Here is a 23980-nt window from a genome sequence, read left to right as displayed (position 1 = left end):
ATTTACTAGTCGCTCTATTAATCTTTCTTAATTTACATTAATTTTGTTATAAGTAATAAAAACATAAACAATTTACTATTATTAAATTGTAATTCAGTTCACAATGCAACGCTGTAAATTGACATTCAAAATAAACAAATCAGCCGTACCAACTTTGACATATTTTCGCCGATTTTTTGATTTGGCAGCACTTTTCTCTTTCATTTTTCTTTCCGTTCTGCAAACCAGAATTGTCAAGATGGCTGAGGTAAATTTCTTGACAAAAATCTATAAAAATATTAACCATCCGTTTGTTTAATGTGCTCAAATGTACAAAATATGTGTGAAATATGCTGTGTTGTAATTACATTTGTGTATATTTGCATCTCAAGGCACATTACGTGACGAATGGCTAAACAAAAACTTCAACTAGTACATTGTATTGATAATGCATCTTTCTAAACGCAGGTCGAAGAAACTCTTAAAAAGAAGCGTACCTTCAAAAAGTTCACCTACCGTGGTGTGGACCTCGACCAGTTGTTGGATATGCCCAAGTAAGTTTTACAACAATTGTGTTATATATACCAGTTTTTCATTTGTATCTTTATTTATAGCAACCAGTTGGTTGAACTGATGCACAGCCGTGCACGCAGGCGTTTCTCCCGTGGTCTTAAGCGTAAGCCAATGGCATTGATCAAGAAGCTGCGTAAGGCCAAGAAAGAAGCTCCACCAAATGAGAAACCCGAAATTGTCAAGACTCATTTGAGAAACATGATCATTGTCCCCGAGATGACTGGTTCTATCATCGGTGTTTACAACGGCAAGGACTTCACACAGGTAAATTAACCGACAGTTAAAACATATTTAACGTTTATTAATGGCTTTTTTATTCTAGGTTGAAATCAAACCCGAAATGATTGGTCACTATTTGGGAGAATTCTCGCTCACCTACAAACCAGTCAAGCACGGTAGGCCCGGTATTGGTGCCACCCACAGCTCCAGATTTATTCCACTTAAGTAAATTCAAAAGAAAACGGAATCAATACAAACACCTCTCAGCAGTGCATATTGCATTATGCTGTTATTAAACGCTTGGACGTTGTATATTATAGAAATAAAGGAGCCTACGTTTTTTAAGGATTAACAAAAGAGGAAAAAATCGTCTTATTTGCAATTTTATGTAGTGATTTATAAAGTGCGTAATGAAATGGTGCTTTAATTATTGAGATTATGTGATTGTCAATATTCGAAGGTTTAATAACCCGTAAATTGGTGTCTCAGCTTTAGCATTAATTAGATATATTTGTGTGTGCTATGGTGTTACTGATGAAGAGAATTTTTTGTAGCAGAGTTTTACACTTCAAGAAATGGATTTATGTGTCTACATGACTGCGTAAAAATCTCGGTCTGTGCTGTTAGATATACCCGACTGTGGTGTGGGAACGAATTGCTTACAAATGCTTTAAAGCCGCTTAAATATGCCGCAGAGAGTATTGGTTATAATGAGCGGTGTCAGTAAAATTGCTATATACCGTGTCATTTCATTGAATCAACCCTTTCGATCGATTGCAATTACCTATATCATTAATCCTGTAACATGTGGTGCAATGACGAATTCCGTCATTAGTTTTTTTAAATCCCGCTATGCAGATAAGTACATAAACTGTGAAAACTTGTGGCCATTAAGGTCGTACATGGGTTCCACCGACATATCCCTCCACGATATTTATGGTTTGTTTCTCAATGCCTCTTTAGCAGCTTTTCCAATCCATAAAAGCTTTTCTTCGAAAAAAGAATTCATGCAAATAAATAGTTCAAGTTGAAAACCTCGAGGCTTGATCAAAGCGGAATCGTAATGTTCGAAGGCGGTTAAAATAAATACGGCTCTCCAGATGGAGATAATGGGAATAAACTAGCATTTGTTGTCATTGTGAGGCCAAATGAATATTCAGTTTCGGGAAAAATATTTACAATTGAATCGGAAATTTTAGGATAAATTTGAAATAACTTGAATTCTAGCTTGATTTTAGCCTAGCCAGAGCCAATATAAATACTGAAATAATCGAAATAACATTAGGTATTTTATAGAAATTTTAATTCCAAATACCTGTGTAAAAAATGTTTAATCTAAAAAACGGATTCACCATTAGTTTTTTAATCCCAAATTAAATTACAAAACAAATCCAAACATATAATTGGTTCTGAATTACCACTTTCCCGAATTTACATACTTTATGTTTTACCATTTACAACTTGAGCTCGCATACCACCATGTTGTTATAACTAATTGCCGTACGGATTGTAAAGATTAGATAAGTGGTCGTGGAGGTCATCCAACGGTAGACCCAGGGCACGCGTTGTTTCACAGAGTCGGACCATAAGGAGAGAGGTGTCCAAAGAGTAGAGTTAGCGGGGAATGCAAAGAGGTGGTTAGTGTCAAGGGTCACTCTCCATTCTCGCGACAACTCGAGGTCTTCGTCTGAAATGGGCAGAATCATCATTTTCAAAAGTCTAGATCTGTGAACGGAAAGCTTACACATTCAAATGATCTATATTTTATGAATTTGAATTAACATTGATTTTGGGATTAAAAATTAAAATTTCGGTATTTAGAATTAAAAATTAAAAAAAATGTAATTTTTAATATCAAAAAACCGAATTAAAAATTATAGTTTTTAATTCCCTTGTTTTGGATTAAAAATTAAATTTTCCACATTAAAAAATAAAAACTTAATTTTTAATGTAATTTATAAACTGGCAACCCTGCTACCAATAGATGGCGCTGTCAATTGAACAAAAACGATTAAATTCTTCTTTTGGAATATACACATGCAAGTCCAGCTACAATACCAAAATTTTTGAAAAATATAAGTGGTTTTTTTAATTCGAAAAGTCTTTAAACATCTGCTGTAACTTATGTTGGGAAAATACTAATTGGGCATAAGCATTGGTAATCCTACCAGACCTTGGAAAATGGTTAGCTTGAGTACAAGCGATCTAGGTCTATATCTTCTACCAACATAAAGTGATGTCAGTTGCTGAAACTGACATTATTCCAATTGCTTCTCGACCAAAATCGAATTCATTGGAAGAGAAAAAGGTCGATGACTAGCTCCACATGTGCGATAACTTCCTATGGAAACCAAAGTTTTTTTTTAAATTAAAACAGCAACGTTTAGTTGTGTTTATATACATATGTACATACGTATTTATTATAGCTTTATATTTAGGTTTAAAAAATGGGAAATTTAACAATGGTAAAGACGAAGAGCGGACTATAAAACTAGACATATTTATGTATGTATCAATGGTATCACTTTCCTTTGAATGGATATCTCTACAAGCGTTAATCACTTTATCTACGATTCCTGTTGTTATTAGTAACCGTTATCCTATCGTACGCCGAATCTTTCAAGCTGCCCGTGCGCGCACCTCTATATATCTGCTGGCTTTCTGGCGGACGTTGACGTGTGTCGGGACTCATAGCACGTGTATGATTGGAAAATTGTGCTTGCTGTCCATTATATTGGGTGGAATTTCCATTGTATTGTGGTTTCATTGATGAAGTGCTAACGGTTCTTGATGGCGCCTCACTGACCTCGGCTGAACCGTAAGCGCTATCCCTGATTGAAGAACCATTTTCTTGTTGTTTCAGATAATATGTGGCGAATTGTTGTTGCCGTAGTTGTTGCTGCTGTTGTTGTTGTCGATGTTGTTCTTGCTGTTGTTGTACATGTTGTTGCTGCTGCTGCTGTTGCCGATCTGGAGTGCCTGACTTCGGCAACGTGATGGAGGCGAGTGAATGAAAGGCATTAGCAAGTCCCGTTAAGGTCACAGAGGAATTCCCCTTGCCTGTGTCGGCGTTTCCTGTGGTCACATGACTATCATTAGTATTATTGGCATTTTTAGTGAAATAGTTGTCAGTGGGCGCATTAGCACTGGTTAGCTTTTGATTAGTATTAGCATTGTTTAGCGTTTGTTTTGGCGGCAATTTCTGTCCGGCAGCAGCATAAGCATCGCTATCGTTGATAGCAGGCATGCTAGCGAACATAACAGTTTTTACGGAATCAGATTTAGTTCTTTTCAATGCGCTCTTTCGATATTCATTTGGCAGACCATAAGTGTCTAAGCCTATCGACTTCTTAGACACATTGTTGTTGGCGCCTTCCTTAGAAGCTGTACCGTAATCAACCATAAGTAAATTGCTGCTGCTAAGCGACTGATTATGCCCGTAGAATTGAGCAGAATTATTATGCTCACCTAAACGATTTATATTTAATTCAGAATTATATATTTCTAAGTGACTTTCTAGTAGATCTGGACGCGAGCTCAACGTCAATAGGCTGCCGCAAAGACTATCACCATTATTCATGGTGGATATGTTGCCGATGGAAGCATTGTACGATTTCTGTGTCTGCGTGATACCGCCCATTTCGCTGGGACCTTCTTGGAGTGCACCGGTGCGCGGATCGAAATGTTTTTGAGCAGCATCTTTGAGTGTAGTGTTGATGGCTTTGGTCTGCTCCATAGTATTGCGTATGGAAGATATGTGCCCAGCGACCGGTTCACGAGAAACTGATGAGGAGGGTGAGTTATCTTCCAGTTCCTCCTGTAAAAATAAGAGCAGATTTGGCTTTGTGAAAAAAGGCATAACCCAATATAATGTTTGGGTTCGGACTCAAACCAGTTGCTATTAGAAAAATATATCTATATTCTGTTTAAATATGTTCCTCAAAGTACTTACTTCATCCTCTTCCGTTATGACCGAAGCTTCAATCCAATCCTTGATACGATTCTTCTTCGATTGTCGATCGACATTCGTTTCTAAGCCACAATTGGCCAGCGTATGCAGCAAACGATGCTTTTCATCGGGGCTGCTGTGGAAGGAATACATGGATGGACATAATTCATCGGTTTCATATTCGGCCATTTCTTTTTCGGCTGTTTTAGTCAACCAACGATCATCAAGGAACTTTGATAAATCTGTTAAATTCTTCGGTCGTCGTTCGGCGCGTGGATCTAGGAATCTTTTGAACATGCGCTGTGCGCGTGAAGTGATCAACTTAAAGAGTTTCGGTGTGCGACGCATGGGTAGAATATTGGCGCCAAACCACGCCAAGTAACGTACATAACGCGGATCATCTGAGGCGGCCTTCTGCCAAGGCAAACAACCAGTTAGACAGACAAAGATGACAATACCGAATTGCCAAACATCGTGACTGGGTTCGGCTCTGTACAAAAAATATGAGAAACAAGAAGTTACATACGGAATAGTGGCTATATATAACAGTTTACTTACGTGTAGGTGCCTTCCGGCTTAATTTCTAATACTTCCGGTGGGCTGTAAGGTAACCACTCGTTGCGTCGCTCCACAATCGTGCCCGCCTGGTATGATTCGCCGAAATCACAAATTTTGACGCGCGTGAAATCCGAACGATATATGAGCACGTTATCTAGCTTCACATCCCGATGTACAATGTCTCTGTTTTGGAAGATCAAAAGCTCGTTTTTAACTTTACTCTTATGGTTCCTGTATACCCTGTTACTTACTTTGAGTGCATATAATCCAGCGCAGCGCCAATTTGTTTAGCCACTCGTTTTGTGTATTCTTCACCAACACCTGTGTCGGCCATATTTGATGTGAGATCACCTTCAATGCGTTGATGAGAACCAAAAAATATATAAAATAGACAAAATTCACATTAGCAATGTTAGATTCGTTGCTTACCTAGTGGCGCATACTCTTGTGTGAAAATATAGAAACCAGCCGTCTCAAAGGCTACGTCGTATGTGGTCACTATATTTCTGTGTATACCCAGATGCAGTCCATAATGGAATTCCCGAAAGAAGTCACGTATTGAGACATAGGGTTTTGGCACGGCTTTCAATACCATTTCGGTTTGAGAGCCACGATGTTCGACCAGTAATATCTTGCCAAACCATCCTTCACCCACAATTTGTAAGATATCAAATTCATCGACTAAATGGATCTATAAAATAGAAGGCATGGATTATAAATACATACATCGATAAACTGCGTGTGAAGAAACTAAGTTTAATTATATAAAATCTAGGTATTGAAACTTAAAATAAAAACCAAGAATATTATGTTGCCAACTTCCGAAGAACGCATTTTGGTTAAACACTATTTTGGATATAAGGAGCGTCTGAAATTTAATTCGAGCGTATTTTTACGACATATGTACATTATGTCAACCGTTGAAAAGTGGTTTGCTAAGTTTGAACGAAGAGAAAGGAGTCCCGAAGGCGATGAAGACAGTGAATGCCCTCAAGTGGGTGTTACCGACAAAAACATCAAAAAAATGATACGTAGCTCCGTCTTTTCACTCCGAAGTCCAATCGATAGTTATCCAAGTGGACACCACACGATGAACCCGCTCCAAAGCTTGGAAAGAGGCAACAGTCGGCTGGCAAGATTATAACGTCTGTATTATGGGATGCGCATGGAATAAATTTTATTGACTACCTTAAAGAAAGAACCATTAACAGCGACTATAGCATCATAGCATTATTGGACCGTTTGAAGGACAAAATCGGGGCAAAACGACCGTATTTAAAGAAAAAGTAGTGCTGTTTCACCAAGAGAATGCACCGTGTCACAAGTCAGTGAAAACTATGACAAAAATACATGAATTGGGCTTCGAATTGCCTCCGCATCCACCGTAATCTCCAGATCTGGAACACAGCGACTATTTCCTGTTGACAGATCTCAAAAGAATACTCACTGGGAAGAAATTTTCGTCGAATGAAGAGGTGATCACCGAAACCGAGGTCTATTTTGAAGCAAAGTACAAATCACCATGACCTAACCTTATTTTATCTTGGGCGTTCCATCTGCATTTTGATATTCTATTGATCCTTTGTTGGAATCGGCTAGATCGGACAACTATATCACATGACTCCCATTCAGCCGATTATTCAGATTTTTTGAACTTTACCTTAAAAATCGCTGTCTTGAAACCGGTTTTAGATGCATAGACTCTTAGGCAAAGTTGTTGATTCGTAGAACTTTTTCTAATTTATGGATCGCTGTAAATCAACACACTCTAATGTATAGACATCAATTAAAATTTTTCATAAATCGTTGCAGCATTTAATTAATTAATTGCGAAATAGTTCCGAGCTAATCGATTATTTATTACACCCAAATTCTGTGGTTGCGTTTGTGGTTTTAATACTCATTCTTAATTTTTTGGGATTCTCTCCCATAACAAAAGAAAATAGATTAAGGCATCAAACAAAAAAAAAAAAAAGATTTGAAAGTGCGACGCATTCGATGATCATTTGCTTGCCGCCGAAAGATTTCTCTTTGGCTTCATGCCAAAATATTTTGTCTGTTATTGTATGTTTTCGTCTATTTATTACGACATTGTCGGTATGTTTATATACTATATATAAAGTAAGTATATGTATGTGTAATCTTTATAATAGTACATATGTAAATGTATATAATTTTGGTGCAACTGTTCATTACTTTGATTTTTTGAAACAACGGTATTCGATATTTGCTAACAATAAGATTTCACATAGATTGTGAATAATTTTTTGTACTGGCGATATTTGTAAATGAGCAAAATGTGAAATGGAAATGATAATGGCTCTAAATGCAGTTGAACTTTATTAAAAAAGCACTGGTTTTGATGTCTCATCGTAATTATTCTATACTCAACTACGAGGACCGTGACAGTGCATTTAAATCGTCTAATTTCATATTATACTAATGGTTTAGTAGGTCAAGGAATTTCAGGTTAAATGATAAAAATATAATTAATTTCCATTTTTTATGGAACTTAACATATTATAGTTATTTGCTAAAAGTTTTCCAATTTAATTATAGAAAACAGTATCAGCTATAGACATGATATTTATTGACCACAACTTCTGAACCTTACAGAAAAATGTTTTTTATGTTGACAGTTGCAACATTTTTTTGACAATAGATCGTATCCATATACCATAATAATATAAAAATTCAGGGATTAGTTTTATCTATGGAAACTAATGACAGTGACAGTTGACACTCTATCAAAAATTATGATAATACAAAAAAAAATTATTATTATTATTAAAATTTATATACCATATGATCAAATTTGAGTCGGACTGACATCACATTTAAAATGTGATCGCAAACCGAATTGATAGAATTTTTGGTATTAAGCAATTTTTTTAATATTTGTGAGAAATTTAAGAGCCATATGCCAATAAGTGTGTATTTGAAAGCTGTTTATTTTCGACGCATAAAGTTTGTCGGACGATGGAATCACGGCTGCCAAAACATTTACAACAGCGCGTCAGTCGTTCTTCTTTTTCGCTGTTTGATACCAATTGGAGATTCCAAGTTAGCCAGCTCCTTATCTACCTGGTCTTTCCAACAAAATGGAGATCTGCACCGCGCCGTCAGATTCTATCATGATTGTAACTGACCTTCTGGCCAAACATCACTTCGCCTTAAAAGTCAATTGGCCGAAGACATTGAATGCAGTTACAGCCTTGGCTTTTATCAAAAAGATCATTCATTTCCTATAGGTAATTACGAAGATTGGCCCTTATGCTTTCATTTTTTTTTATCAAAATGAAAGTATACAAATTTTTGTGAAATCAAGTACATATTGGGTAGTCGAAAAAGTCTTTTCGTATTTTGCCAATAGATGTCGTTACAGTCATATATCTTCAGTGTTGGAAAGGTGATATTTTAAGCTTCATTTACCCAAAAAATTAAATTCGGGGAAGTTGGAAAAAAGTTACAGCTGTTGAAAAATGAGTGAAAAAAATGGAGAAATTCGCTATATATTGAAATTTTTGTATAAAAAAGGGAAGAATGCCACGGGAGCCACCAGTGAAATTTGTGAAGTTTGCGGAGACGATGGAGTATCAGTTCGTGGAACACAACAATGGTTAGCTCGCTTCCGTTCTGGAAATTTCGATATGTAAGATGCACCTCGCTCTGACGGACCTATCGTTGAAAAAGTCGATGAAATTATGGAAAAGATTGACCAGGACCGTCACGTAAGCAGCCATGACATCGCTAAGGAAGTTAACATTCATCATCAAACGGTTTTGAACCATTTAAAAAAAGCTGGCTACAAAAAGATGCTCGACGTTTGGGTACCACATAAATTGTCTGAAAAATTTAATGGACCAAATTAACATCTGCGATTCTTTGCTGAAACGAAATGAAATTGAATCATTTCTGAAGCGAATGGTAACAAGAGACGAAAAGTGGATCAAATACGACAATAATGTGCGAAAAAGATCACGGTCCGAGTTTGGTGAAGCTCAACAAATGGACGCAAAGCCAGAATTGGCACCTTGAAAGGATGTGCTGGGTGTTTGGTGGGATTGGAAAGGAATCATCTACTATAAGCTGTTCCAGCCTGGTCGAACGATTGATTCTATATTTTACTGTCAACATCTGATGAGATTGAAGCAAGCGATCGAAAAAAACGGCCGGAACTGATCAACATAAAGGGCTTCGTCTTTCATCTGGACAACGCTGGACCACACACATCTTTGATACCTAGGCAAAAGCTGAAAGAGCTTGACTGGGAAGTTTTGGTACATCCACCATATAGCCCTGACTCTGCACCATCGGACTACCATTTTTTTGGTCAATGCAGAACTCTCTTAATGGAGTTAGGTTGGCTGCAAGAGAAGTCTGTGAAAATTACTTTTCGCAGTTTTTCGCCGAGACACCAGAAACGTAGAGAAAAGTTTTGCACTGGTCTGGAATAACGCCAGAATAAATTTTATTTTTTTTGAGCTCTGCACTGACCTTACACCTTAAGAGTAAACATGATTATTTATTTTTTAATTTAGCAATGAACTTACCTTTTCCAATTCGAATTCTCGAATCTTGTGTATGTTCCCGCGAGGTCTCTTCGACATTATTGCGTTATTTACTATCGAATGTGTGCTGCCAAACGGTGTGTATCATGAGCGTTAACTAATTTATTTGCTTATTCACCAACACGTATGCACATGAAAGCCATTGAACCACCGTTATTTTTTAAATATTACGAATTCTACACTAGTTCACTGAATTTGGCGCTTCTCAGTCACATTTGGAATATCTTACGATAATCGATTAATTGCCACTAAATATTTTACGCGCTAACTAATGTGCATACCGTTAGTGCGTTTGTATTGGTGCTGCCGATATTATGTATGTTTGTTTTTGCAAGTACGAATAGTTATTCGTTTTTCACCAAATCACCAATTCGTGTTATTTTGTTTTGATATAAAACACGCGCCAAATGTTTACGCTATTTCTCGCACTTTTTGCACAGAAAAAAAGTTGAACAAATAAATCCGTGAATTTTCTGAATAAACATAAATATATATATGTATATACATATGCAGCGTAAGTCAACTATTCCATCACGAAGCGGTGAAAATAATGACTGCGAACACCGACATATTGTTGTTGTAGTCGGTTGATTTCGAAAAATTTCGTCACCGTGTGCTTGCGTTACGAATTCGGACACGAGTGTTCGGACAGTGACTGCTCATCAAGGCAATTCGGCTGTGTATATGCTTAACACGCGAGTCCCTGACACCGTTATTCACCTAGAATGAAACACTCAGTGGCATAGCGAAAATACTTTTGTATATTTAAATGCAAATATTTCATTTACTACAGATTCACGAAAAAAAGTATATTTTATTGTAATGTGCTCGTTTATATACACAAATAATGCTTGCGATCTTGATTCTTCTTGTAAATAACGGTTTTCAGCACCGTCCACACCCAGTCAATACAAGTGCAATTTCGATTATTTGCTGCGATATGCGATTACACCGCTGGTGCATAACGGGCGACTGTTTAAAGTGAATTTTATAGCCGGCATATGGAGTGCGAACGCGTTCAACACATTCAACCAACTGTATATATGGCAAAATCAGCAAGATCATCGTCAACACAACATTTGGCTATTGTAAAGAAAGCAATGTTGCAGCCAACGCCAGACGCTGCTGTCGGCAAGCAGTCGATGACATGCTGCAGCCAGCCGGCTAGCCTTTATTTTTAGCCTATAAACGATTCGGCGCTGCATCGATCGATGGCAGGCGGTAGGGTCTGTGCTGCAGCGCTTTTATTAGTAAAGTAAATAATAATTCGTGCTTGATGTATATGTACTGGCTGAGAATTAATATGTGCATGTGTATCTATATATATTTATGTATCAGATATATGAATGTATATCAGCCGGTGCGTGGGTGGGTATTTATTCGTTTTGTTGCATCAAGTAACATACGGAAATCGAAAATGTTTGCTCACTTAAGCTGATCTGTGCAGACGTACGAGCATGTGTATATATTGATACTATATACATACATCCATACATATGCTAGATTCACAATGTGCTATGTTCATTTGTATTATTATTTTTGTGTCTTTGTACTCATGTCAAGAGTTCTTTGATTTTTATTTAAATGTTGCAAGCGATTTACGGTTGATTAATTTACTTTGTGCTCTTCCTGAAAGAAAAGCCATAAATTTGTCACATTTTTTTCGTTTTCGCTTTTTTATACCCCGAACAGGCTATCTTAGCTATTAAGTTTACGACGAAGTTTTTAATACTCAGAAGGAAGCTATATATGTATAAATGATGGGCGTAACGAGCCGAGTTGATTTAGTCAGGTCTGTCTGTCTGCCTATTGTAAATCCGCGAACTAGTCGCTTAGTTCCTGAGATATTGATCTGAAATTGTGATATGCGATTTTGCACAGGTTCTTTTATTCTGAAGATGTAACCTGAGATATAGCTGTCATATAAACGGATCGCTTAGAATGAAGCCCTTTTATGGGAACCTTTTTTATTTGACAAGATCTAGTAACGAAATTTAGAACATACAAGTATTATTGCCCTAAGCAGCGCTACAATCTCCAAATTGATCAGATCAGACCAGCAGTATGCTGCCATACAAACCGACCGAGAGAAATCCACTTAACAATATTCAAACAATATTTTTTTCTTTATTAAGTAAGCTTAATTCGATTTGAAGTTTGTTTATACCAAACATTGTCTGAAGAAAAAGCAGCAAAACATTTTACTTTGGATGCAAATAGACGGAAGTTTATATTTCAGGTGTAGTTATGCATATATGAGGTAGGAAAAATAACGGCAATTTTTTTTTTTGATGAAAATATTAATTAATTTCTCTATATTATCGCCTGTCGCCTTCAAAATAGTCCATATACTATAATATGCACTTCAGCCAGCGCTTCTTCGAATGGCCGAAACACTTCTCAAACTCCATTTTTGGGACAGCCTTTAGCTCCCTCAGCGATGTGCTGTTAATGTTTTCTATACATGGAGTCTGGCGTATATGGAGGCTGGTCATCGTTACGCTATTGTTTTTGGACAAGTATTCACAAACATCATTTGTATCCGAACACGCGAAATTTTAAATATAAAATTCCCTTTAATTTTTGTACACACCTCGTAATTGCTATAAGAAATGCACCAGTGAAGGATATTATAGCTTCGGTACAGCCGCAGTTAACTTTATTTGTGTAGATATTTTTTAAGTAACGAATTTTTAAATACGATACCCAAAAATTAACCTCAAATAATTGCAATCGTATACCATAATGAATAGAATTGATATAAATTTCGCGATTTCGAATTTTTTGCTTGTAAGTTGTTTTGCATGGTGTCGAAATGCATATAGTTTGTACAACAACTCTATTGAACATTTTTAAACTTTTGTTTATATTAATTAATTTTCGGAATACATTATTTTTTATGAGTAATTTTTCTATGAAGAGTCGAAGAGCTACGTATAAACGTGCGCAAATGACGAATGTTTATATTCAAATAAATGTTGTTGGTGTACGGGGCGTATGAGCAACAATGTAGTATTTGTATGAAATGCCACGAGTATATACATATGTATGTATGTAGGTATAATAGAAGTTGCAGCCCAATATATTAAATTCGTATTCAAAACGTTCAATGGCAAGTCATATAAATACACGGAAATTAATTTCTCTTTGTTGGTCAATATCATATGCCTATCATTTAGGCTACAGATTTCCATTGAGAGTTTTATGGAATATTTGTCTGTACAAGTATGTATGTATGTATATTGAAGTTGAAGAATGCTTTGTTTATTTGATATACCCTCAAGATAAAGGTACAATTTGTATTAACTTCGTCCAATATTGGTGAACATTTACTCTATTGTATGACAAATTTTCAAGATTGTAGCAATGTTTACCCTTTTCTTCCTAAGATATCGTTCAATTTTATTAAAGAGATTCATCGGGAAGTGGACATCAGCATACTAGATATGTGGGCAGTACAGCCCAGTCGCTATAATATATAATCAGATATCTTGATTTCTGCGAGATAACCCATTGTTGTTGGAACGTCTGATATTATCAGTTGAAGTGTTAGTTATACCATAGACCTCTTTGGTGCACGTTTGTAAGACTTACCTCATATTAAAATTGTTTCTGCACTAAGCTGTCAGATATTTTGAGATATTATCTATTGCAAAGTTCAATGTTGAAAAAAAAGGCTGAGCTTGTTCTACATGAGAACTAAATATTATATTGATTGGTTTATTTTAAAAAACTACTGAAGAACTTCTAGAATTTGAACTTATTTCCGAAAAATGCTAACTTCTTAGCCGATTTTTTTTAGTATACTTGAATAAATTTTGGACGGTCCACGTCAAATAGACATTGCCATAGACATTGTTGCCATACAACTTTGTTGAGATAGGCCAAGTATAAATATTTAAATAATTTCTTATAACTATTATCATTTGTATGAACCAACAGATGATGAATAGACCATCCAATTTGACCCAGACTAGTCCGTATAAACTGCATGCGCAAACTGAATACAAGCATTTGTGTGGCACAAAGCCTTCAGAGAAAGTCCTGAATTCATCAAAAACTTTCTTCATGCGAGTCGTCCATCCATCCATGATGACGATAACATCGGAAATTTTAAAGGAATAGTGCTGGATATTCGCGTTGGTTTCTTTTATAGATCAACTCAACACATTAATGTTTTGTGTATGAAGCGTGTCTATGATAAAATCTTACTGAAAGTCTTTGATGTTTTGTAAAAACAACATCGAATAGAGAGATGCTTTAGAATCTAGCTGAGGACTCTGCATTCATCAAAAGCTTCATTACTGGTGAAAAGACATTACTTTATTAATATGATGGTGAAACTGACCAAAAATCTAACGAACGGCCAAAAATAAGCCGAAACCGAAAAAAGCAAATGCGCTGAAGGCACTGAAGAGCATCCCAGCCGATACTTAAAACACGTGTATAGAAAATTGAATTATTCTTTGGCATATTTGTATTGGCTCGGAAGCCTATTTTGTAGGCGCTAATTTGTATAACCTGAAATAGTAGTTTTTTGTCAGTCCGGGTCAAATTTGATCAGCTGTTAAAGCAACTTTTGCTTTCAGATCAATTTTTACTGAAACAAATAATCAATTTAAAATTGAATATCTCCTTGAAATTACCTAGAAAATTGTATTCAATTCAAGTTCATCGGTTTCAAGGCTTTCGTATTTAATTGTATTTCGAGGAAGTAATAGATATAAACAACAGCTATTTCAATGGTTGTGAAATAGACCATTTCTTGTAAATATTTCAGTGTTCAAGCCAAACAAATTTTGCTAACAAAAATAATTTTTGGAATTGCTTTGAATCTATTGGAAAGTACTATTCTAAGAAAAAGTGTGTACATTATTTTTGTGAATTTGTATAATCTATTTTTCATGGTTTGTAGTAAAATGATTTCCAGCAAATGGTAACTTATGTAAATCATAAAATTCCTAATAATTGGATATGTCTTGCATTTATTAGCAGATTTTACAGTTGTTGATGGCTTTATGGTATATATATGTAACGTATGTATATAAACAATGCCTATTTGCTGCCAGATTCGAATTTCGAAAGTTTTGTGATATTTCACTGACACAAAATAAAAATCTAAGACAAAACTAATCTCTTGGCCGCAACGCTATTGCCGTTGATAACATTTAAATATACAAAAATGCGCGTATTTCAATAAATCGACAGAGAGAGAGTGAGAGAGATATTATGCATGTCAGACATGTGGTTAGATTTTTTCTCTTTCAAATACAAAAACATAAATTCTATGTTTATGAATATATAGTATATAATATATGTACGTTTATTGAATTTGCTAAATTGTTTGTTTGCGAAAATTCCGCAACCCAACAAAATTGCCGAAAAGAAGAAATGAGAAAAAAACATATTTCCGAATGGTGAAAAATTCGCATTTGATTTATTTACAAGTAAAAACCTATCAAACGATTGATTAATATATCGCTTCGTGTGCCAAAAGGTGGCCATTTGGCCTATAAAATAATTCCAGCCAAGTTAATTCTGTAAACTTTCACCATTGGACGAGCATATGTACACATATTTATGTAAATTCGTCATGCGCTTTTTCTAATTCGAGCTGATTTCTGTAATTGTTGTTGCAGTCTGGCATCATCCCGTTTTGTGTTAGTGCACAGTCTGCTTGCATTATATGAAAATCAAACAACTTGAACACCTTCGTTTTTCACTCACATTCAAAATTAGCTATTTTGTACTTATTATTTTTTTCGCACTGCGAGCCACTTATGTAAAAATTATAAATACTTTCTGCAACAAATTCGCAAACAGTGTATTACATATTTGTAAGCATTTTTGCACAACTTTAGCACTTCAGTTAATATTTATTCATGTGAAAATTTACAATTTTATTAGACCAATTAGGCATTTTTTTGCATTTTTTCGTTAGGTAAAAATTCGTCGATTTTCTATTTTTAACTAAATACGGCAGGCGAGGTACTCGAATAATATAATTGAATATTATACGCTGTTCACTGCTGGCGGCGCGTATTTTACCGAATTACCGTTGCGGTGGAATTCTCATTTCAGACTGGGCGCTCAATCACTTCGTCCACACGATCGTGCCGTTAGTGCAGCGCACAGGACTGAATAGCGGTACAATGGTATATTTTACCAGATAATTTTATATATTTTTTAATATTTCGACTTGACCACTAAATTTGTATAAAAGTCAATTTATATTCAATGGAAACTTTATCACTGACTTAACCTCACTTTTCGGTAGAAATTGATATCTAATATAAAGTATGAAATAACCGAAAAATTATCTTTTTTTGAGCTTTTTTATTTGTTTATTTCAGAAAGTTTGACTTGAATGTAGAAGAAAGGTGTGTAAGCAATTTCGTCGGACCATTGGTTAAAAAACCGGCGGCTCAAAAAAGTGCCAGTAACTTTTTTATTTTTTGAATGGAAGAAGTATTATTGAGATAAAGAATAAAATCGCATTATTTACAGTTTCAGAAAAAGGATGTAAAAAGAACTATTCCGATTTTGTACAAAGCCTCGAACTTTTTGAACTAAATTTTTTAAAGGCTTACATGGATTTCCTTGGGTAAAAAACAGCCTTTTCAACATTTTTTTCTCATATAAAAAATTAAATATTTTACTAGGATTTTTTATTGTTACCAACATACTGTACACTATTAACCATGAAATTCTGAAATTTTTGGAAAAAATATTTTAAACTCGGCCATTGCAACAGCATTTCCGGTGACCCCCAGGATCATCTAAAGTGAAAAAATACTTGTTTTATTTAAAACTTAGAACTTGAATGAAGGAAAAAAACTGAAAATCGAATTTTTGGCAGACATTTTTACCAAAGAATGAAAATTTTAGTGAAAATTCGAATAAAAAATCCTTCGTCCAAGTTTTTAAGAATTGTATCTCAAAGACCTGTGTAACATTTCATGAAGATCGGTTGAGTAATTTTCGAGAAATCTTGCCAACTAACTTCAAAAGCTCAGTTTAGAGAAAGACCCGTGTAAAGACGGCGCACTTAGCCTAGCTAGCCTTGAGCGCACAAGTTCTCAATGCTGTATCTCCGAAACTATTACTCGGATCAACTTGAAAATTTAGCCCAATATTCTAAAGATGTTGAAGACTTTAATAACAATGTAAACCCATGTAATCCCATAATACTTCTTCTTACTTGTAATGTATCCAGCCAAAAACCTAACAAAAATAAAATATATTTCTTATGGTTTTAAATTTTCTAATATAAGATCATTACCCAAAAAAAAAATACTTTAAACGCCACTGTATTCCGATATTGTTCTTGTTTTTGAAAATTCACGAAGTAGTTCGGCTAAATGTTTTCGAAAAGAGAGCGCAACACGCATAAAGAATGTTGAGCATTTGTGCTTAACAAGCTGAGAGCCTACAACTATGTGCTTGTATATAAATACATACATAAAAGCCAAAAAATTATACACATACATATGTACGTATATACACGCTGCATCTAGCCAATTTAGCTACAAAAAAATCAAAAAAAAAAAGAAAATAAATATATGTACATACATACATACATATAAAAAAAACATAAGAAAGAATTTCATCGGTATTTCTTCAACACAATTGTTTTTGCTTTTATTGAGACTGTAAATTGACAATCCATAAATCGCTTTTGGAGGCGCTCAGCGATAGATAGGTGCCGCTGGGTGCTAACCCCTGCTGGGATTTCACTTTTATTGTTACTATGTACGCCGATTAGTCGCATGAGGCGACAGGGCAAAGTTGTTTTTGTTGTTATACCTAAGTATGTACATGTATGTACTTATGTGCTTATAATATAGTATATGTGTAATTCTGCCAGTATCTATTGGAATGTGTGCTCTCGCTTGATGGCAGACGCGTTGCTAGACAAGAATTCTCGCACCGGAAAAGCGAAAATGATGTGAAAGCCGCTAATGTTATAAAAATATAGAGAGATTTCGAAAATTTTCACATTTTGACATACGCTTGTCACATAGCTTGAAAATAATTATACGTTACTCATACTGCTGACAATTGTACATACATATTATATGCCTATTCGGATGCATATTCGGCATTTTGATATTTATCGAGATTATATTAAAAGTTTGGCACACCCCTTTGATATCTCTATTTACGATTTGATTTCATTTGTTTACATTATTCGATCGCTGTTTGAGGTTGAACATAAATTTGAAATATTCTCGAATATATCGAAAATTTATGTGTGGATATAGATCAAGTTTATTGTGGACGTGGAATTAATCCGGCAGGTGGTATTCACCATGGTTATTCGTGCTAGTGCTATCAGTTAAGCGAATAATCAGAATTTTGATTTTTTATTAAAAATAAATAACAGAGAGCAATAAAATTGGATCTAAATTTGCTTATTAAGTCGTTTATTTTGTAGTTGCGATGAAATTACTGATGTCAAGGACATTCAAATTGTTTGAAAATACCAAAATGTTTTTCCCAATTATGGAAGACTTTTTAGATAATTCGTTTCGGCAACCACCCCCTCCGTGTTCATTTTCATTACAGCCGCTAGAGAAAAAAGAATATCACCGTATCTAGAAAAAATTTTTGTTTTATGACATTTTACCAAATCTTTCTAAAGTCGTTGGGCGCAAAATTACGACACCTGGTCATTTGTGTTTACAATGGAAAGAAGTGGATTTCATATTTTGATAAAAATAATGTTTCTTTTTGAAAGGACACACCGCTGTTGCAAGGACGTAGGAGCGTTAGATCGCTGATGAACGTACTTAAGTCATCATTAGGCTCATTCCCAAATCAGTGGATTTGATAAAATATCTTATATTTTTTCGACCCTAGCTAACCAATTTGAAACATTTGAAATTATAGAAGATATTCCGCAACAATCGTATGAAAATTGGGCATTTGCAAATTTAATGTTCTAGCCTATCATCCCCCTACGCTCACTCTGTATTCTACGATCTCCACTATACCATGTTTCTGAAGATGGAATCTTAGAGGTAGGTGACCTGTGATGGCCCTGCAATGTTAATTAATTTTCTTCCACATGTATGATTTTGTCAATGATACACCCCGTTCCGCATCCCTATGAACTAGTCTTCCAACTATTGTACTCAGATGATTTCGTCTCTAGAGACTATTTCTATTCCGCTTTCCAAAACTCAAAAATTTCTAAGTGGAAAAAATTTTTCCTACATGAATATAAACACACCTGACATTACCTGACCTAAGAAGATAGTATGATACTTTAACGGGTTCAAAGTTTTTTTTAATTACAAACAATGTTTGTTATCACTACAACTAATTTTAAAAACTAATAATCGACTAGAGAGGCATGTGTCTAAGAGAAGATTTCTCGCCTCCTCCTGCATTAAGCCTTTTGTAGTGGGCATCTGCCTGACGCCTTATTTCTTCGTCGACTGTATTCACCCTTAGGTCTCGATGAATACAGCAAGGAACATTTACAATGCCTCTTAACACCTTGTTTTGAAAGTGTTGTATAATAATAATACTGCTATCGTTGACACATCCTCAAAGTTGCGCTCCATAGGACCATACAGGCTTGATTATTTTTTGTGCATGGATAGGTTTGACCTTCATCCAATTATCCATTTCATTTTTGAAAATTTCAGATTACGTTCAAACCTTTTTATTTTAATATGCTCTTTCCTATGTAATCTAGCATAGAGCGTAATTTGGCTATATTTGCATATGGTATGCAGACATCTAGAATACTTATGTATATGTTGAATTTTGTTTGTAAAATTTCAATGAACCGATTTGCTACCGTTTAGCTTTATTTTCCATTTTTTAGTCCAACTTACTACAGAACTTATTGCATGTTGCAGGTTTAGCGCAGCTTATTCAGCTGTTTTTTCGACGCATAGTACTATTGCGGTGATATTAGCAAGAGTGGCAGTCATACTGTTTGGTGGTAATGGGAGGTCTCTTGTATACAGAATATATAAAAGTGGACCTAAGATAGTTCTCTGAGGAACTCCTGCTTCAATTCCTTTTGTTCCGATAATTCATTTGTTTTACTCGGAAAAATCTCACGGTGCTATACGATTCTAGAAGAGCACAGTACTCAATCCGTAGACATGAATTAAGTTCTTAGATAAGGCCTTCGTGCCACACCTTGTCGAATGCTTGCGCAACGTCAAGGAGTACAGTTGAGCGTACGCTTCTCTCCTGAAAGGATTTTTCTATTTCGGATGTTATTCTATGAATTTGTTCTATTGTTGAATGCTTGTTTCTGAATCCGAACTGATGCGAAGGAGTTAACTGCTTTTCATCGATTATAGATTTTAACCTTTGATAAAATAATTTTTCAAAAAGTTTTGAGATTTGTGGAAGTAGTGAAATTGGTCTATAAGTCTTTTCCTGGCTTAGAACCATAACAACCTCGGCAACTTTCCAAAGGCTTGGAAAATGTGTCATACGGATTGCTGTATTGAAAAGATAGATGAGATTCAGTAAACATTTTTATGGTAACTGCTTTAACACTTCAGTTGCAATTAGATCGAATCCAGTTGCTTTCTTAACTTTGAGTATTTTAATTTCACTTTTAAGTTCACAAATGGTGATTGCTGGGATTGTTGCATGATACTATTGAATACTTTTGAGGAACGCGATTTCACTATTCATATTTGGACAACTAATCGGATTAATCGGATAGGATATTATTCGAATAACAGTATTCGGTTTGGGTTATCCGTATAGTCATAGCTCGTCGAATATTCGATTAACCGTACGTTGTACACTATTCCAATAGTAAGCGTTCAATTTCAACACATTTTTTCTACGTATCCATATAAGTTTAGGAAAACTTTGCAGCAGAATCAAAGGTTGATTGAATTTAAAAAAAAAATCGTTTATTCAAACACTCGCTGCAGAGCAACTATTTGAATTTTGGCAATGTTACGACAATGTTACTACTATTCGAATAGTGTTAATCGATAAATTTTCATACGAAAGGTTACAAACCGGATATTCAAATAATCGGTTTTCAGGTAATTCTAATAATTTTAAGCGCCCTTGATATAACCCCTTAGGTTGTATAAAGAAAAAATAAACGTATGTCTTGAATACAATATGTCTCAAAGCACCTTTGCAATTGAACTGCTGAAATATAAATATAAAACGTACATATGCACATGTAATGTATGCAGACTTTACTAAGGTCGAGCTTTCCACCATAAATGGTAGCTAATAAACATACATTCATATTTATATACTTTACAATACAAGCATACATGCTCATAACGGAAATGTGTACTTGACATGAGAAAAGCGCACACATTTCCTGTCCGTTTGTGAGCTTTCAACAATTCACCATCCCCAATGAAGGATCTTCACCCCTCGTGTATATATGTATGTGTGTGTGAATTGATGTGTGAATTAAACTCAAAAAAGTGTTGCGCTTGCGCATCATTTACCACCTGTTCCACATTTACCGGACCATTGTGGTATTAGCACTGCTGAATTGTACACACATATAAATATATGTGCTTATGTATGTATTAGTTAATTTGGAGTACATGCCAAACTAGCTGCCGTTTGCTTGTATGTTACTGTTATACACATTCATTGATGCCGTCACATACATACATACATACATTCATATATGTACATTTATGATTTCTGTATGCTTGTATGCGTTACATTGTGTTGCATGCAGCAAATGTGTTAAGTGTTGAGCATTGCAACCACTTGTCGCCACTATTCAACCTTGCTGTCGTCGCCAGTTTCGACTATAAAAGCGGGCGATCCAATGGGCAGTTTTGCATTCGTACAAATGTCACGGTCGGCTTAGGACCACAGCTTGGTGGAGAATAGCTCAAAAGTGTTACAGTTGGATAAAATTGAAAGTTTATAAAAATAAGTCTTAAGTGCTTAAAAGACCTAAACATATATATAATTTTCTTAAAAAAAGTCTAACAAATGCTTTGAAAAAAGTACTTTCTGTCGAACAGTTAACATTTAAATCAAAATTGTTTAAATTAAAATTTGTTTCTCATTCGAAATAACAATTTTTCCAAATGTGCAACGTTTTACGGTTTTTGAGAATTTTGTACACCTTACGCAACATTGTGTGATTTATTTTTGTTCGTAAAATTTATGTATATTTGACAATAATACGATGTGCGTAAAAGCGACATTCTGAAAATGCTTCCAGAATAGCTATAATTTGACGTTAGAAAATAAAGGTAAATTTTATTTGCAATTTTGTGGTTTTAATGTGTTATTTAATAGTTTTAAGAGAGAAGAAAAAAAGTAAAAAGAACTAAAAGTAAGATATTTCTTATTTAGAACTCAAAATATTATTTTCATAGCTCAAAAGTATTATTTTTTCATAACTCAATAATAAATTTCTTTCATTTTATAACCAATAGTTATTATTTTTGAAAATTAAAATTCGTTTATTTCTTTCATTGAAAATGTACATATTTTTTTCCTCAAAAAATATATTAATTACGAACATTTTTATTTCAAAATCTATACTTCTAAAATTTCAATTAACGCCAAAGTTAAAGACATCGCTTTTTCATTTCAAATTAATATATATTTTTATTTTATTACTTTTATAAAAGTATAACGAAGTTTTCCAAACCAAAGAAATTAGAATCTGAAAGTATCTACAAAAAAAAATTGAAAAAAAATTTGAAGAAATTTGATTTTTTTTTTTTTAAATTTGTAGAAAATTTATGTAGAAATAAAAATAAAATGTTTCTAAATACAAAAATATGTTTGAAAAAAAATTTGAAAATTTAGAAAATTTGAATTTTTTTTTAATCTAAAAAATTTAAGTAGAAATACAAATAAAATTATTCAAAATATTCAAAACTCAAATTAAAATAGTGTTTTATATTTTTATATTAAAGTAATTCAGAATTTTACAAGCAACCTTTTTAGGGGTTTCACTAGACTTGTGAGATGAAAAATCCCCTAATTACAATTTTCTTTTCGAAAGAACCGTGAAATAATTAGAATTTCGTTTATGTGACATTAGTATGTGTATATTATGTATTTTTCTAATTTTTTCTTAGTGTTAAAACTGAAAGGCCATGTGCGGCTGTGGTCTTGGAATTCTGCAGACCCGTCGTTGATGTTGTGATTTTTTTAATATTGACACTGACTCAAAATTTTTACATTTTTTATTTTATGTCTTAAAGCTGAAAAAAGACGGAAGAAATTAAGTAAATCAAATATTATTTTCATATAAAAAAAAGTCAAGAATTCTACAGATATAGATTAACAGAGGTTTCGCTACAATTAAGTATCGAAAAATCACCGAGTTTTAAATTTTTTAAAGAAACAGAAAAATTAAATACTTTATTTAAGGCACGGTAGTTATTATATACGAGATGTGTTTATTTGGAATTCTCGTTTTTTGATAAAAATATTAAATAATTTCTCTACATTATTGCTGTCGCCTTCAGTACAGTTCTCATGCGATATCATGCATCTAAGATAGTGCTTCTTCCAATCGTCGAAACACTTCTCAAACTCTATTTCCGGGATAGTCTTTAGGTCTTTCAGCGATGCGCTTCTATGTCATGTATACATACTTGCAAAACAACATTCACTTAAGGTTCTCTTTATTTTTGGAAATAGTAAAAAGTCTCATGAAACCATGTCTGGCGATTTCAGCAATAAATTTTTTGATCCATTTCTTTTAATAAACGAAGATTGCCAAGCTCGCAAAAACACGTCTAACCTTAGCGACTTATACAGGTAAAGTACTCGAGTACTCGTAAGCCAAGAATAAAGCTGAAAATTTTTTCATACTTCAAGGGCAAGTATATGTATCAATATAAAAAAAATGTTGAGAGTTGGATTCTCCAAAACCGCGAAATTTTAATTTTAAAATTTTCAATAGATTTTGTACACACCTCGTTTTTTGAAAGGTCGCTGTGCTGGAGGAATACTGAAGCGCTGTCTCAATCATTTACTTTTTCAAGTTCATGTCCAACAACTAGAAAAATACGGAGCATTTTTTCACTTTTGCAAAAATGGTGGATCTTTAAAGGAAAAATACTGTTTTTAGTAAAACTATGCACTAAACATTTTTTTCATTAGGTCAAATCTGTAACAAACAATTTTG

At 34.4% G+C, this 23980-nt stretch overlaps 3 protein-coding genes across 7 annotated transcripts in view; 2 read left to right on the top strand and 1 right to left on the bottom strand.

The window, feature by feature from the left end:
* The window catches only part of LOC126757504 (sodium-dependent dopamine transporter), a 145492-nt gene that overhangs the window by 99322 nt on the left and 22190 nt on the right, over window positions 1-23980 (top strand). Inside the window, exon 1 of one of the 2 annotated variants that reach the window (XM_050471471.1) lies at window positions 21676-22082. The exons of the other annotated variant lie outside the window; for it this stretch is intronic. The gene's annotated coding sequence lies outside the window, so the exon portion shown is untranslated. Of the gene's footprint in view, window positions 1-21675; window positions 22083-23980 lie in introns of those variants that run through there. 2 annotated transcript variants of the gene reach the window in all.
* Window positions 146-1128, top strand: LOC126757519 (uncharacterized). The gene is made up of 4 exons (XM_050471500.1): window positions 146-247; window positions 448-533; window positions 594-816; window positions 875-1128. Exons 1-4 carry the CDS (start codon window positions 239-241, stop codon window positions 998-1000), a joined length of 444 nt encoding a protein of 147 aa, XP_050327457.1. The 5' UTR covers window positions 146-238; the 3' UTR covers window positions 1001-1128.
* Window positions 3154-15916, bottom strand: LOC126757501 (serine/threonine-protein kinase meng-po). 4 transcript variants are annotated; one of them, XM_050471459.1, is made up of 8 exons: window positions 15577-15916; window positions 9832-10277; window positions 5708-5969; window positions 5530-5629; window positions 5279-5461; window positions 4724-5210; window positions 4240-4588; window positions 3154-3846 (listed from the first exon to the last, which is right to left on the bottom strand). In XM_050471459.1, the coding sequence occupies exons 2-8, from the start codon at window positions 9886-9888 to the stop codon at window positions 3335-3337; spliced, it is 1950 nt and encodes a 649-aa protein (XP_050327416.1). In that variant the 5' UTR covers window positions 9889-10277; window positions 15577-15916; the 3' UTR covers window positions 3154-3334. The 4 variants fall into 4 exon arrangements, with proteins under 4 accessions (XP_050327416.1, XP_050327414.1, XP_050327413.1 ...); XM_050471457.1 differs by having other exon boundaries at window positions 3154-4588; window positions 9832-10322; XM_050471456.1 differs by having other exon boundaries at window positions 3154-4588.

The sequence above is a fragment of the Bactrocera neohumeralis genome, chromosome 4 (assembly GCF_024586455.1).
Source record: "Bactrocera neohumeralis isolate Rockhampton chromosome 4, APGP_CSIRO_Bneo_wtdbg2-racon-allhic-juicebox.fasta_v2, whole genome shotgun sequence".
In the NCBI taxonomy this organism is placed as follows: Eukaryota; Metazoa; Arthropoda; class Insecta; order Diptera; family Tephritidae; genus Bactrocera; species Bactrocera neohumeralis.
Note: the sequence above shows the minus strand (reverse complement) of the source record. Positions and strands in the feature narration are given on the sequence as shown.

Bases quoted from the DNA above. Each gene is read 5' to 3' on its own strand.
- LOC126757501 (XM_050471457.1), bottom strand. From the start codon at position 9,888: ATGTCGAAGAGACCTCGCGGGAACATACACAAGATTCGAGAATTCGAA. The intron at 5,970-9,831 runs GTAAGTTCATTG...TCTATTTTATAG, and splicing joins GAGAATTCGAATTGGAAAAG to ATCCATTTAGTCGATGAATT. The intron at 5,462-5,529 runs GTAAGTAACAGG...CTTCCAAAACAG, and splicing joins CTGGATTATATGCACTCAAA to AGACATTGTACATCGGGATG.
- LOC126757519 (XM_050471500.1), top strand. The intron at 534-593 runs GTAAGTTTTACA...CTTTATTTATAG, and splicing joins CAGTTGTTGGATATGCCCAA to CAACCAGTTGGTTGAACTGA. The intron at 817-874 runs GTAAATTAACCG...TTTTTATTCTAG, and splicing joins ACGGCAAGGACTTCACACAG to GTTGAAATCAAACCCGAAAT.